Consider the following 15,557-nt stretch of genomic DNA (forward strand, 5'->3'; position numbering starts at 1 on the left):
TGAACAGAAACATGCCCTGCCCACCAGTCCCTCCTGCCTGTCTCTTTGCAGTTTTACAAACCTCAGGGTGGGCTTGTTGGGGCCCATGGACCCCACAAGCATTGCTCAAAGCAGGTAACCGCTGCTTTGAGTCAAGGGTGTCTGTGGACAGGCCCTTCACGACCACAGACATCCCTGAGCCTGGGGCAAAAGAGTTGGTCTCCTGTCACTCTGGCCCTGTAGAAGATGAATGGATCAGCTTTATTACAATTTGCTTTCACTGCCTCCTTTGAATGCCTGGAGCTGGTTGTCCTGTATCCTTGTGACCTCCCAGGGATGTCTGTCCAGGGCCTGAGATCCCAGCTAAGAGCCCAGGGGAGCCTGAGCTCACTGAGAGCTCTGTGGCATTACCACAGCCAAAAGCAATGTGCAATGTGCTTTTTCCCCCTCTTGCTGTAATGACATGATGCTGCTTGGAAAAGACCTTCACCATCTATCTCCAGCACCACCTCCTTCTTAGTCCTGGGCATGGGTGGACAATGGGTGAAGAAGGAGCATGGACATTGGAGGAGGCACAAAGGAGCTCCCCCCAGCATGGAGGAGTGAACAGGATAGACACAGCAGGACCACCCTGGATGAGTCCCTCATCTTTAACAGCTGATGGAGAGGGGGTCTCCTGCTCCCACACAAGACATTTGGGCCACCTGGGAAACCACCAATTCAACTGGAGAATGTGGAACCTCACCAATCGTGCAACCAGCATGGAAACAACTTGAGGAGAGATGGAAAAGGCAGAGGCCACCCAGGAGGGACCTGCCTGGAGGGAGGACTGCCCCAAAGAGCAGACCTGGGACCCATCTTATTCACTATTTCAATTAATGCAGCTGTCCCACTTTTTAGGCAATTAATGCTACAGAGGCCACAGGAGCCCAGCATCCATCCACCTTCATGAGAGAGACCATGTCAACATGGGAAGGGACAGAGGAGGGCAGTGGGTGCTGGTGGGGCACGGACACCTTCCATCCCCAAGACATACTGCCATGGTGGTGGACATGGCCTCTGTGAGGACATGAGAAGCAAACACAGGCAAGGTGCAGAGCAAGGATGGTGAACTGACCACCAGCATGCACCAGCTGGAAGATAAAAGTCAAACCATGAGCTGGAAAGAGCTGGATCAGCCTCCCCATCCAGAAAAGCTGAGCTGCCCTGCCAGGTTATGTCAGGAGCTTCATGGCATCCTGCCTGTGCCCACCTCCATGAGCCAGGAGGCTCTGCTGGCTCTCTGATCTCCTTGTAACCCCACTCTGTGGCACCCCAGCTGCCCCAGTGCTGGGTTCCCTTCCCTGGGCACCTGCTGCCTACCCTACCTGACATCCTATCTCATCCCATCCTACCCTGTGCCTTATATCATTGTGCTGCTGAGCCAGCAAGCCCAGAGCAATGCATGTGACCATAGGCATCTCTGAAATGGCCTGAGCTGCTCATGGCTCTCCAGTCATGACACTCATGACCAGAGTGGGTTATATTACCTTTATCTCAGCCAGGAAAAGGTTAATGGGTTGTGATGGTCTTTGTCAGCCCTTACCAGTGCACCTGCCCTAGGAAGCAAGTTTGGAGGGAGAGGTGAGAAGGAAGGGGACTGAGGTAGGACTCAGGCTTTCATTTGCTGTCACTGTGTAGGGTGGTGACCATATCTCACTGTCCAAAGGGTCTGGCAGGTGAATGAAATCCTTATTCACCTTTTGTGCCGGGCAGGGAGCTGGCAACCAGGCCATGGTGAGCAATGCAGGGCACACGGTTCTCCAGAGAGGGATGTGCCGCAGCTGACAGCCCCACACGTCACCCCACCACTGTGTCCAGACATCTTTGCAAGCCAAATCACTGTGGGTTTTCCATCACCTGTGCTGCTGAGGTGCTTGGAGCTCCCTCTGCCCCTGCAGGGGACAGTGGTATAACCCCCCCCCCCGGCCCCGGCTCCAGCTGCAGGGATGCATCTCAGCAAGCACCACCGTGTGTGCACACGTTTGCCGGTGGGGAGCTCTGGTGGGGGCTGCTCTGTCCCTGGTGAGCTCAGGGCCGGGCAGTCCCTGCCTGTGCAGTGTCCCCAGGAAGAGCCCAGCGCTGCTGGCAGCAGCGTGGCCCCCACCCCACGGCCCCGCGAGGTGGCAGCAAGTGTCCACGGAGGAAGCAGAGAGGCTGGGAGGCTGCGAGCTGCTCTGCCCGGCTACGAAGAGGAGCCAGCATCCAGGCAAGATGAGGCTGGCCTGGGAAGGAGAGGGAGGGTTGAGAGCCGGCTGGGGTGGGGAATGCACCCACAGCATCTGCATGAGGGACAGACTGGGAGGGATTCTCCATTCATTCAGCCCATCCAGACCACGGGTGACCCCATGGGGCAGACTCCAGCACACGGGACATACCCCAGCCCTGGAGGAATGTACCTCAGCCCTGGAAGGGCAGGAGCCATCCCTAGCAAATGTTCGGCCCCTGGTGCCTTGTTCAGGTCACTTTGGCATAGATGGGGCTCCATGTTCAAAAGGCACTCCTGCCTGTGACCGTGCCCAGGGCCCATGACCTGGCCCCTGACTGCTCTCTGCCACCACAGCTTGGTCCTTGGGGCAGGTAGGAGGTGCCAGGGGTGCTGCAAGGAGCGCGGGGCAAGTCTGGAGGGGGCTGAAATGAATAGGGCCATGTGAGGGAGTACCTGGCTGAAGCACAGGGCTGGATGTTCCCCAGCAAGGCAGAAGCAGCTCAGTTCAGCCTGGAGACAATGCAGAAGCAGGACTTGAAATGCATCCTGCTGCAGGTGCTGAAATGAAGCCTTCCCACCTCTATTTTTATATTTTTTTTACCCTGACTGCTCCTTTAGGCCAAATAATTTACCCCCTTGGACCTGCACTAGGGAACCCAAATCCACTCAACTCTCCCAATTCTAGAGAATCTTTTCATCTATTCAAGTGAACACTCCCAAAACCCCTGGTTCCTTTGGCTGCTGATTGCCAGATCAATGGGCAAGGGAGCTCACCCCGTTACCCCAGGGCTTGGCCGTTGTGCTCAGCTAACTCATCCACCTCCCATCAAGAGTTGAGGACAGACCACAGACTAGGATGCTGAGCTCATCCCACCTCTGCCCCTCTCTGCCCCTGCTCCAGCCTGTGAGCCAGCTGCCCCAGCTGCCCCTTACTGAAGAGCTCCATAACCTGTCCCATGTCCACCTACAGCTGGCCAGAGGTCTACACAGAGCTGAGTTGAAGGACCTCATCTTGACGAACAGCTTCTGGTCTTCCTGCCTGAGCTCCCCACACCTGGATGACCTGGTTTCTCCCCACCCTGGCCCACAGTCCCTCTGGACCGTCCTACTCCCCTTCCAGCCCCAGGTGCTGCCCTCAGATGCTCTGCTCCCAGCCCACCACCCTTGTGGGCTATGCCCACCCCTATCAGAGTTCCACAACTGCCTGCCCATCCCACCCCATCCCACTTCCTGGCCCTGTCTGTGGTGCAGCTTAGGTACTGTTACTTACTGCACCAAACCAACAAAGAGCCCTCGGGGATGCAGGCAGCTCCACCAATGCTGGAACCTGGCCCTGGGCGCCAGTAATGTCTGTGTCAGTCTGGATCCTTTCCCTGCAGCAAGTGGATTCACACTAATATAAGAGGGTATTGAAGTTTGGCTCTGGGTTCGTGAAAGGAGGTAGTATGCCAGAACCACCTCCCTCTTCCATTCCCCTCCTTGTAATGGACTCAGGATGTTAATTAATAGCTAATTGCTGATATCTTGCATCCCTCTAATGTCTCACTGAGGAGCCTCAAAGCACTTTGCAGACACTGGCTATGATCCCCTGCTTTGAGAGTGCAGAAATTGCAGTCCAGAGATGTTTCAGGAACTTGCTGATGATTCAAGTCTGGATCAGCAACAGCTCCCAGCCCTGGATCCCTGCTCCAAGCACCGACCCACCCTGCCTCTCCTGCCATGCCGCTGGACTGCCTCCCAAACTGCTGCCTTTTATAAAACCCTCCCAGGCAAGCTGCCTAGAAGTCAGCTTTGCAGGGGCCCGAGGCAGGGAAACAAAGAGTTAAACAATATACTGATAGGCTGGTGAGATCATCAGAGCTGGGATGCACTCCATTGTTTATTAGACTCAACAGAGCCCAGCAGACAACATCCAGAGGGATGTGGGGCTTGGGGTGAGCCTGGCTTAGGAGAGCGGGACCTTCTGCTGCAGCCTGTCCCACTGCCGGTGGGGTGGGCAGCCATCCCTCACCACTCACCACGTAAGTAGGATGGATTTCCATGGGTTTGGCTCTGGGGGTGGTGGAAAGGGAGATGGGATACAGCATGGCAAGGCTGGGGGTCATCCTCTTGCTGGGCCCCAAAAAGGGACCATCTGCAAGCTGTTCTTTGCTCAGCAAGACCCTGAGCGTGTTGCTGGGACCGTCTAAACTCTGGGCGATGCTGGAAATTTGATCCCAAAGGATGCAGGCGGCTGGGCCCAACCCGGCTCCACTACACCAGCAAATGGGCACTGGCTCCATCTCAATTTACACCCCAGATCTGGTGGGGCTTGTAGGCAATGTGAAATCCCCTGACATGTTGCCTTATTTCTCCACCCCTGGTCTCAGAGCAGAGCTAGCCAGTCTGCAGGGATGGCTGCCCATATAGCCGCTGCCAGCCCCCTCCTCGTTCTGAGGTGAGCAGGGGCATGGGGACAGGAGGAGAGAGGATGGAGCTTCAGCACTCATGCCTGGCACCGACACAACTCTCCCTGTCTTCTCCCAGAGCAGAGCCCACTCAGCCCAGCAGAATCCAGCCCTCTTGGGGCTGACACACAGCAACAGAAACCCGGCTGCTCTGAGCCGCTCCTTTTGTGCCTGCAGGAGCCGGTGGCTGGGTCCCTCCACGGCGTGCTCAGGGGATGTTTAGTGCAACCGGCCGCCTCACCTCCCGCGGCGAGCCACTACACGCCGGTGACAGCCGTGACGACAGAAGCACAGCATGGTGAGTGAGCTCTCAGCACTCGGTCCCTCCCAGGGGGATTCCCTGCCCCGACACCCGCACAAGGAACAGGGTGCTGTCCCCCGTCAGCAGCCCCCCATGTGCGAGTCCCCTGAGGCAGGCGTGCAGCTGCGGGGCTGCTCTTTGCAGGACAGCTGCTGGCAGGGCAGGTCCCCCACACCTCCACCAGGAAGCAGCCCCCCGGTCCTCAGCTTACTCGGTTTCTTGGGGATCTCGGGCACGCTGGCTCACTGAATATACATCTCACTCCTATTCATTTTGAACCTGATTGATAGCCACTCTTGATTAAATTTGGCCAGCGCTAAGCGTCTAACAAAAAGTTTCTGCAAAGTGCATGCATGCACGTGTCCGTCAGTGCAGCAGCCTCCTTTTCCACCCATCCCACGGTCACCCATGAGTCCTCTAGAGCAGCTAACCCCTTCTCCTGGCAAACATGGACCCCAGACTGTCATCTGGGGGGGGGTCCTGTACTGAGGTTAAACATCAGGACCAATTAAAGAGTCAGACTGAGGCACCCCAGAGCAGCAGGAAAAACCTCGGGTTTTCTCCATTCCCCAACATTACAGTTTCCTCCCAGCTGGGACCCACCAGTGAGGACTTTGCTGCCCACCCATTGGGGTGGCAGGCAGGACACATCTTCTGGCTGAAGGACAAACAAACACTTTGGGTCTTACCCCCAAGGCTTTGCAGAGCACCTGATGCTGCCATTTGCCAGGGGACCATTGCCAAGCCATCTGGAGGCCACTGGAAACCCCAGAGAGCCATGGCGCAGTTGGGAGGATCTGGGGGTCCCTCTCTGTGGAACGGCTTGTGGCTTTGGTGGGCAAGCATCTAGATCTTAGATGGCCAGATTGAGATCAGGTGGGGGAAGTGTGTGCACATCTGTGTTCAGGTGACTTCCACCCAACTGCTCCATAGCACTGGAGCTGCCATTCACCCAAATGCAGCGGTGGTACTGGTGCCAGGCAGACCAGAGATCACTTGCTTTGTCTGCTTAGGGACAGCTGGCAGGGTTTGAGCCCTCAGGAAAAGCCTGGCCAGGCCTGGCACTTGAGCCAGGCTGGTCTTTTTGCTTCTCCCCAGCATAAATCAGGGCAAGCCACATCCATGGAGTGCAGAGCTCGCTTTGTTTTTTCCTCAAAAATTTCTTTTCCATGATGGTTGATTCCCAGAGGGATGTGGGGCTAGAGGTGAACCTGGCTTAGGAGAGAAGGAGCTTCTGCTGCTGCCTGTCCCACCCCTGGTGGGGTGGGGAACTTTCTTCAGGGAAGTGGCTTGACAGCAGAGAAGGCGGCAAAATATATCCATAAACTTGGCCTGAATTTCCAGCAACATTTGGTGGTTGGTTTGCAAAATCCTTAACTTTTGCCCCAGTGATTTGTGTGGTAAAACACAGGGCAGAGACCCCAAGGGCTGCAGGCCCTCCGCACCACCCTGCAAACAGCAGCACCACCACCGACACCCTGGGCTCTGCTCCTGGGGCTGGTCCACGCTCACCCACACCATCGGTGCTCCCATGGAATGGCACCCACTTAGTCCTAGGGCAAAGACCAGGTCCACTTCAGGATACTGAGAGGGGTCTTCATGAGGAAGACCCAAATGGAGATAGACACCAATCCCTGAGGTGAGACTGTCTGAGCTGGGGAAGCTCCAGTGTCCCCGGCCATGCAAAGTGGGAAGAAATGGCAGAAACTGCTTGCAGTGAGGACTTAAGAGGAGCATGTAAGAAGTTCCTGAAGAATCAGAGCTGTGTCCCCAAATAAGAAGGAGATGGCCAGGTTGAGGACTGGATTGGGAGAGTAAACCCAGCTATTGCATGGCCAGAGGACATAGACCTGTGCATAGGAGCAGAGCCTTCAGATCGGGCTCTTGCCCCGCTTCTAGCACAGCTCTGGCCACATCTGCAGATTGTTTGCAGCATCCCAGGTCCGGGGCTGGGATGCCAGTCCTGAGAGCTGCTGCTGCTCGGGGCTGGCAGGTGAGGAACACCATCTGCAGCCAGGATGGGCTGAGGGACCAAGGGTAGAGCCCTTGGGTGCTCTGCCCAGTCCAAAGCTCTCCCCTTAGCACCACCATCTAATGTCCCCAAGGTCCAGGAGGTATCCAAGTGTGTGCTGTGCTGCTTTGGCACTGGGGTCCCCAGCAACAGCAGCAAGGGGGCCCCAGTGGATCTCCCAGCTCAGAAACCAAATATCACCACACAAAACACTGGAAGAGCAAAGGGAGGAGAAATAGAATCACATGAGGCTTTTCCTTATGGAGGGGGAAAAGAAAGACCCCAGTTTTAGCTCCACCACCAACAGCTGCCCAAGATTTCAGAGGCAGCAGCAGCACAGCACCAGACATGAAATCCGAGATGTGCTCTAGAGGCTCTAGAAGCATTTTCAAGCCAGCAAACAGTCATCTGCTGACGCTCTCCTTACAACAATAATGATTTTAAAAAATTGGGAGAAATCTGATAGCATTATCCCGCCAGGCTGCTCAGTACAACCATCCCATCTTCAAATATGAGCATCTGTGATGAATTAGGGATGGAGCATGGGCAGAGCAGGAGCTGAAATCACATTAGCTCTCCCAAGAACTGCAGATACATGCAGTGCTCACAAACAAGCTCCTGGCCACTTGCAGGGAGTGAAATCCTTCACTAGCTAGCACTGGGAAAAAGTGTGACCAAAAAAGCATGCTCTGCCGGGAAGTGCCAGAAAAGCAATCAGTGTCTGGGAATTGTGGTGAGAGGAGTGGTTATGCCAGAAAATAAATGGGGGGAAAAAAATCCACTCTAGTGTAAATGCAAACCTGAAAGGAAGACGATGGTTTCTGCAGGAGCCCGACATTAATGCTCTGCAAAATGAAGAGGATGGTGCTTCACAGAGCTCAGAGTACTCCCAGATGCAGAGGCAGGGCGGCAGCACAAGCAAGCAGGCAAGCACGGTGTGGGGTGCCTGAAAGATGGGGCAGGACAGACTGCATTAGACTACTGAGATAAGAGATCTGGGCATCATTCCAGAGAAGAAAGCAAATTTCCAACCACAAAGCCAAATTAAAATTATACAGTGGCTTGATCATAAAACCTCTCCACAATGGATGTTACAAGAAAAAAACAAGAAATGCCACGGCTGCCTAGGATGAAATTTCAGGAAAAGCCTTGCAAAAGATTGGAGCTAGAAGAGGGGGATCACAACCCAGCAACACTACGAGCAAGGCAGCTGGTGGACAGGCTGCAAGCACCAGCCAAGCAAGAAGTTACCCAGGACCTGGACACATCTCTGCAAAACTGCAGCTGGTGGGTTTTTTTGGAGGACTGGGCTGAGTCCTGGGCACGTTGTATAGGTGGAAGCAGAGCAAAGGTTTTTGCCCATGCAGAGCCAGCCTCACTGTCTCCTCAGAAAACTGAACATTGCTGTCAGTATTTGTTTTTTTGTCTCAGGAGCCTGTGGCTGCCTGGAGCTACAACTTACAGGAGCGGCGAGGTGCACTGCATCACAGAAGCTGACAGCGGAGGAAGTTGTACCTGATCACTTGCGTATCTAACATGGCTGTAGCCATCAAAATAACATCTCATGGCAGCTCATGCCTCTCCAAAGCCAAGAGGTCTGCATGCACTGCTGCAATCAGTCCAGCTTGTGGAGATAGGATTAGCAGCTCAAAAGGAAGAGAAACAGAAACCAGAGCTTGCTACTATGACCAACCTTACCTGCCTTGTCAAGTGCTTGATCATCCATGATCAAGTGCTGTAGAAGATATATCAGGATCGCAGAAATGTGTCCCCTCCTCTGCCCCTGTCTTTCCTGGTTCAACAGAGAAGAGTAAAAGCTGAAGATAGGAGAGACGCAAATTGTGTCCATTGCTTTTGGCTTTCATTTTTTGCTTGTTGGTCCAAGTTCGACAAACCTGAAACACCACAAAATATGTCGATACCACCAGATCTGTATTGCTACAACAGTGTCTGTGTTGGGGGGACTAAACTGAAAAATTACATCTGTCTCTCTTCAGAATAAACCGCAAACCTTGGCAGGGGACAAAGGTGAAAGAATAAGGGAGGTGCTGACTGGCATCCATCCATCAGCATCCCTAGATGGGCACTAGGCCCAGTATGGCCCAAATACGGGCAGGTTTCTTTTAGACAGTGCCTCTGGAGCTATGCCAGCTTTGCAGCCTCTGTGCAGCTGCAAGTACACGGTACATGCTCTCACACTGATCAGCAGCAACGGGAAAAGAGCTGGACCCGCTGGGCTTCATGTTCATCTCATCTACACCTTGTTGCTGCCCGCTGCAGCCACAGACCTTCCCGTGGCACACGCAGGGTGCAAATCCAGCCCAGTATCACCCATGATGTGCACCTCCTGGGGAGCCATCCCATGGGCCAGCAGTGGGTCTGGGTGCAGCCAGGGCTGAACTGCGCAAACATGCAGCCTGTGGTGCCATGTGTGCCAAATGAGGGCCAAAGCAGGGTTTTTAAATTAACTGCTCTGGATCAAAGCCTGCTTAGGCTCAAAGCTTGCAGGGTGCTTAGGAAGAGCTGTGCTCGACAGTGGAGCGGACACAGAGCCCTGGTGGCACTGCCCATCCATCTGAGCACCACTGGGGTCTTGTGCCCAGGCCAGGGTGGATGTGGTTTGAGCTTGACTGCTGTCCTGCATGGGGGAGACCTAAGCAACAGCTTTGAGCCTGGCAGCAATCATCAGTGGCTCTACTTTGTGGTGCTGGCAGAAGGGCAATGCGGGGTCCTGGGCTGCTCCAGGCTGGCACCGCTGTTGTACTCCTACTGCAGAGCATTCCCATGCCTTGAGGGTGGGGACAGACTGACGGACCAGCAAAGGACAGGTCAGTCCCAGCCCTCCTGACACCACTGAGCCCCTGGGAGAAAACCTGGCAGCTCAGGCAGGAATTTGCTTTGCAAAAATATCTGTTTCCTGGGGGTGAAGCATCCATGTCCCTGGCCTCTCCCGCCCTCCTCAGCCCTGGTACCTGCACCAGTTCATCTCTGCTGGGCTTCCCACCAGGAGGGCAGACCGTGCATCAGGAGCACTCCCCGATCCGGCCTCCTGCTCTTGTCTCCTCAGCAGAGCCCTGAGGAAATAGTGGTTAACATAATGCTTGGCCCTTCCCATTTACCATAATGGTTTCTCTGTGCTAAAGGCACTTTGTTTCTGGGAAAATGTATTTCCTCCTTGAGTTGGTGAAAACATAATGTGCCAAAAAGCCACACAGCTGACCCAGCCATCACAAGGTAGAGCATTTCAGTGTGCTTCTGCTGCGGAGCTCAAGAGCCCTTTGGCAGCAGCCTACCCCAGCTTACAGATGGAGAAATATTTCCTGTGTGAGGAGCATTTCCCCATCTCCTATCTGTGCATTTAGATAGCAAACGAGAAGCTCCTGTACTGCAGCTACTACAAGGGTGACACGTCCGGGCTGGATGTGGCAGTGGGGAACATACGGCCTCAGGGGCTTGAAGGAAGCGCTCAGCCCATGCGAGGGTGCTTTCTGCTCTCCTACTGAGCAAACCTGACACGGCACACCTATGCCTCACTTTCCGCACCTGCAAGAGGGAGACATGGCCATGCCACAAGGTGCTGTGGTGTAATTTGGGATCTGGGAGGGAAAGCGGGTCCAGGGATACAGCCACCATCACCAGCCCTGCTTGCAGCACCCTCCTACTCCCCTGAAAGTAGCCAAGAGCCCTGGGAGGCTCAGGGTAGTGGGTTCTAATGGGCATCTAGTCATCCCACTATGAATCTCTGTCCATGGGTGGGCAGTGGGACGCCATAGACATCCTCAATCCAGCCTACCTGCAGGACCCCATTGCCTATTCCTACATTTCTTTGCTCTCATAGGTGTGATGCTCTTCTCTCCCTGCAGTGACCCACAAAGCCTTCTCCACCTTCATTTGACTTGGCACTGATTAATGACCAAATGGGAAGCACCCAATCCATCCTCCATCACTAGCCCTGCTCTGCTCTTTCTCTTTTGTCCATCTCAGGTCTCCTCCTCAGAACCCGTCACCATGGAAATTCCTCCCAAGAGCCCTGACGGGAGTGAGAAGTCTCCTCAGTCCAAGGAGATGTTGGCCAGTAACACGGCCAGCACCCTCTGCATCAGCTCCCGGAGCGAGTCTGTCTGGACCAGCGCATCCAGAAGCAAGTGGGACATATACCACAAGCCCGTCATTGTTGTGTCTGTGGGAGCAGCCGTCTTCCTCTTCGGGATGGTCATCACCAGCCTGTCTTGCATCCAAACCAAGAACAAAAATGTTTACAAAATGTGTGGCCCGGCTTTCCTGTCCTTGGGACTGATGCTCCTCGTTTGTGGCCTTGTCTGGATCCCCATCATCCGGAAGAAGCAGAAGCAGAGACAGAAGTCACAGTTTCTGCAGAGCCTCAAGTCCTTCTTCTTTAACCGCTGAGGTCAGCCCAGGACTTTCCTGGGAAGGCTTCCCTCACCTCTACCCACCTGTGTTGGTTAGCCAAAAAAGAAACATGTTCTTGTACTCTCCTAGAAGATTGCATCCCAGTAAGTCTCTTCCCTACAGGTGAAACGCATTGTAGCAGTCTCCAGTGTGAAAACGAACTTTGTATTTCATCCAAGTAAGCCCAGAAAAAAAGAGAGCAGGATTTTGCAGTTGAGCCCAGCAAGGCAGGTCGGAGCTCCCTGCATTGCCCTCCTGTCCAATGAGCAACCCAATGTCACATATCGAGAAAAGCAAAGCTCCTAAGTAACCTGGCTCCACCCAGTAGCTTCTGCAAGATACATCAGCAGAGAGGAGCCAACCGACTACAGACTGTGAGTAAAGCCTGGTGTGAACACTGCTGACTGCAAACTGCAGTTCAGATGGAGAAACTGGGAGGCCAGAGATGGTTCATCCAGCGTTAGTGGAGAGAAGCAGGACAATGTAGTTCCAGACCACTTTCTATTAGAGGAGGCCACGAGAACAGGCAACATATATCACAAAAGCTTAGGAGGACCAGACATGATGACCATGGCCAGGACTTTCCTATCATTGATCTATTACAACAGCTGGCTGAGACATGGCCGCAAACTGGAGCTCACTCCTTGCTCAGCGTGTAATGTTCACAAGCTTTATTTATTGCTCCAAAGGGTCAAGGCAAGGAGCAGCATTACAAGCATTTTTTGCTTCCTTTGGCAGAGGGTGTTTAATAAAGGCTATTCCTCCGGATCTATAGCGGCAAAGCTGTTTTGCAGCATCTGTCCATTTGCACTGATGTTGTCTGCCAGAGTCACCCATAAACCCTAACTGTCAGCCTATTCATGCAACCAGGACTGGACCACAGGCAAGAGAGACAAGTTCATTGTCCCTACCGCTCTATTTCTGCCTTTAATAAATGTGTGCCCTGAGGCAATTCACCAAGGAAAGCACAGATCCTTTCCGCATGGTTTTTGCTTTAATTTTATATTTTCAGCAGGCCTGATTTACTTTAAAAGACAAATTTGAAATGCAAATTATCAGTCTGAAGAACTGGTCTCAGTCTGGACAGCAAGATCTGGGTTGATATAAATAGTCCCATAATGTCCAGCTCCCAGTTCTGGGTTCAGGTGCTGGTGAGAGTCTGTTTTTTCAGAAGCGCTGATCCAGTCTGGTTCCCACGGCAGCCCGTCGTCAGTCCGGTGAGACACCCCAGCACAGCAAGCACTGGATCAAAGGCCCTGACACCCGCTGTGGGGTGAGGATGTGGTCGGTGCTGATCAGAAGCAGAAGAAGAACATGGAAGATGAGACCCCTCCAAGCTCCTCTTTGTAGTCTGCACCTCCGCAGCTTTTCCAAATGTCGTGGGAGGCAGAGAGGCTGGCAGGGGGTGTACTGAGAGAATTTGCAATGTGTTTGCTCTTTGATTTCAGACAGACAGGGTGTGATAACATCCTCCAACCGCTGATGAGAGGGAGCTCATGTAAGCCCTCAGCTTTCTTTAACCCAGTATCCCACATCTACCAACAGCTCCCAAGGAACTCTGGAGAAAAGCACAAGGAACAGGGTATGCAGACAATAGCTCTTCTCCTGGTTAATGTCCACCTCCCAGCTGGCAGCAGTTCATAGCCAAAGCAGAGGTTGCTCCAGACCACTGTTTAACAGCCACCGATACAGCCAATATGCTCACCTCCTTCTGTTCTGCCCACTTTTTCAAATCAGCTTGTACTTTCAGTCTCTGCAACATCCTGGAGCCACAATTCCGTCAAGCTCTCTAATTTGCCAGATACACTGGAAGCTCTGCATCACATCAAGGCAAAAGCAGAGGGTAACAGATCCTGCTGCTTCAGGCCAGCGGGCACTCAGCAGGTCAGTTAAAAGGAAGATGCGTTCGCTGTAGTCAAGGATCACGAAGCTGTAGCTGTGGGAACTGTGCTTAGGGCCAAGAGTTGATTCCCTGTTGGGAAATATTTAGCCTCCTCTTGGCCATCTCTCACTGAACCCCATTATTTCTGAAACTGGTGCCACATCAGGATTTCTGCCTGCAAATATAGTCCAAGGTGCCCATGGGCCAAAGCATTCAAGTGGAAGCATTTGTGCTATCACAACCTTGCTAACACAATTAACCAGGGAGCTCAGGCTCACCTTGACACTGCTGCCAGGCTCCCACCAGTGTGTGACCAAGGTTCACCAGTGCCATGCAGCTGGAGATCCCCTCCACTAGTTTTGGGAGAGTCTGAGGAGACAGCTCCCAGCCTGGCAGCTGACACAGTTGGATTACGAGTATTCAAGCAATGCACGTCCCTTTGTCCCAGGCTCAACCTGGACCTGAGTTTTGTTTCCTGGGTGGTGCAGACATGTGTGTCCCCAGCCAGCCAGTGCCAGGTTTGTGAATGGGGTGTACAGGGTGTATGATCTGGCATTGGACCCAGTAAAACTCTGTTTGTTCCTCAGCCATTCATCATGCCATGCAATGCTGTGCTTTTTTTTGCAGTCCTGACCTGGCACTAGGCAGCAGTCTCTATTGATTTAGCTCCAACGGGCACAGGACAGTCACCCAAAACTCCTGCTCGGGAGGCAGCTGCAGTCAGAAGAGCAGACAAACATCAGGACTCATGAGGGGGAAGTCACAGAGCAAAGTGAAGAGCATCACCAGGTCCTGGCTGGCTGCAGCCTGCAGATCTGGTCACAGACGGGAGTCCTAAAGCTGCACAGTCTGGAGGAGGCACCTGGAAATGGTCCCTGCTGCAAGCAGCTCTGCTGCGGCAAAAGTCTGCTCAGCCTGGGCTAGCTGTCCAAAGGGGTACAACAGGAGGACTAGAAGAACCAAATGTCCTGGAGAGAGGGAGCAGGCATCCTGCTCTCCATGTCTCACGACCAAGTATAAGGAGATGGTCAGTGAAATGTTAATATGATAGGAAGTCACTAATACCAAGAATCTAATAGGATTCCAGACTGGTTGTTCATAACAAGAATATTAGGCTTAATTAAAGCAAAAATTTCCTAAGGGACTTTCACGTTGCTGCTCTGGTGTCATGTCTGTTGTCTTGTGCCTGCTGGTAGAGAGGGGAGGCTGCATTATAAGGCGTTTGGGACAGATGATGGTGTGGCATCCAGGGGCCACGGTGCAGGGAGGCTCATTCAGGGCATTGAGAGGAGGAAAAGTGGGGCTGGGGCTGCAGGTTTGTTTGGGTGCTAGCCATGTGCCCTGGGTGAGGGTCTCAGGTCTGCGGATATGCTCAGTGGACACCTCTGTTGAGGTGTGAGGAGCACGTGGGTGGCACAGGAAAGTGCCTGGCAAGAGGATGGAGCCTGCCCAGGTGAGGGTAAAGGCAATAGCCCAGGGATCAGCAAAGCTTGCTGAAAAGAGGAGAGGAGATTTATCAGGGGGATCTTACCTTTGCTGCCCAAATCTGTAGGGGGACAGTGAGGTAAAGGGACAGAAGGGTTAACTGAAGGGAAAGCTGTATTAACAGCTTGAAGATCAACATGCAGATGGAAGTCCAGCAACAGAGTGGGAACTCTCCACTTTGTTGCACAGGGTATAAATGCCTGATTACTGCCAGGAAGTTGGGTGGACTTCGCATTTGTGCATGCAATGCAAAGCCCTCCCAGCACAGGGAAATGCATCATTCTCTTGAAGTGAGAGCGGCTGAGCTGGACCAAGTTAGGGAAACAGAGATGCAGGGTATCTTGGAGGCTGTTCAAAAGAGTTTCATTAGGAGCTGATATAAAATGCATGCCCCTTCTGTGGCCCAGCAAAACCCCACAGGACTGCCAAAAAGTGAAATCCTGCCTCTGTGCTGTGGGACCAGTGAACTTCTACGACCTGCTGATGTGGGAGGCTACAGAGGCAGGGGATATCCGTGGGTTCAAAATGAGTTTATGGACAACAGATCAAAAGAGAGACTGCAGAAGCAACAGAGAGGGATGTGCCCTCTAACTTCTGTAACATAACAGTGGTGAATGCTGGAGAAGTCCATGGGGAGCAGATGGCAGAAAGGGCTGGGCTCACGTGCTGTCTCCTCCTGCTACTGCTGGAGTCAGCACTGGGCTAGAGGGACCTTTGATCTGATCATGGGGCAGTTAATGTCCTTGGGTCACTCCCATGCACCCACAAAGCACTGTTTGAATGCTCCCCAATAT

At 53.4% G+C, this 15,557-nt stretch overlaps 1 protein-coding gene across 4 annotated transcripts; it reads left to right on the plus strand.

Annotated features, from left to right (window-relative positions):
* The first annotated feature begins 3,943 nt into the window (after positions 1-3,943).
* PIRT (phosphoinositide interacting regulator of transient receptor potential channels) lies at positions 3,944-14,415 on the plus strand. Of its 4 annotated transcripts, XR_003923694.1 has the most exons (4): positions 3,944-4,248; positions 4,852-4,972; positions 10,971-11,770; positions 12,568-14,415. XR_003923694.1 is itself a non-coding variant. In XM_030016317.1 (3 exons), the coding sequence occupies exons 2-3, from the start codon at positions 4,970-4,972 to the stop codon at positions 11,391-11,393; spliced, it is 426 nt and encodes a 141-aa protein (XP_029872177.1). In that variant the 5' UTR covers positions 3,944-4,248; positions 4,754-4,969; the 3' UTR covers positions 11,394-14,415. The 4 variants fall into 4 exon arrangements, 3 of the variants coding, with proteins under 3 accessions (XP_029872177.1, XP_029872178.1, XP_029872175.1); XM_030016317.1 differs by having other exon boundaries at positions 4,754-4,972; positions 10,971-14,415; XM_030016318.1 differs by having other exon boundaries at positions 4,759-4,972; positions 10,971-14,415.
* Positions 14,416-15,557: the final 1,142 nt, after the last annotated feature.

Source organism: Aquila chrysaetos, chromosome 5 (genome assembly GCF_900496995.4).
Source record: "Aquila chrysaetos chrysaetos chromosome 5, bAquChr1.4, whole genome shotgun sequence".
Classification (NCBI taxonomy): Eukaryota; Metazoa; Chordata; class Aves; order Accipitriformes; family Accipitridae; genus Aquila; species Aquila chrysaetos.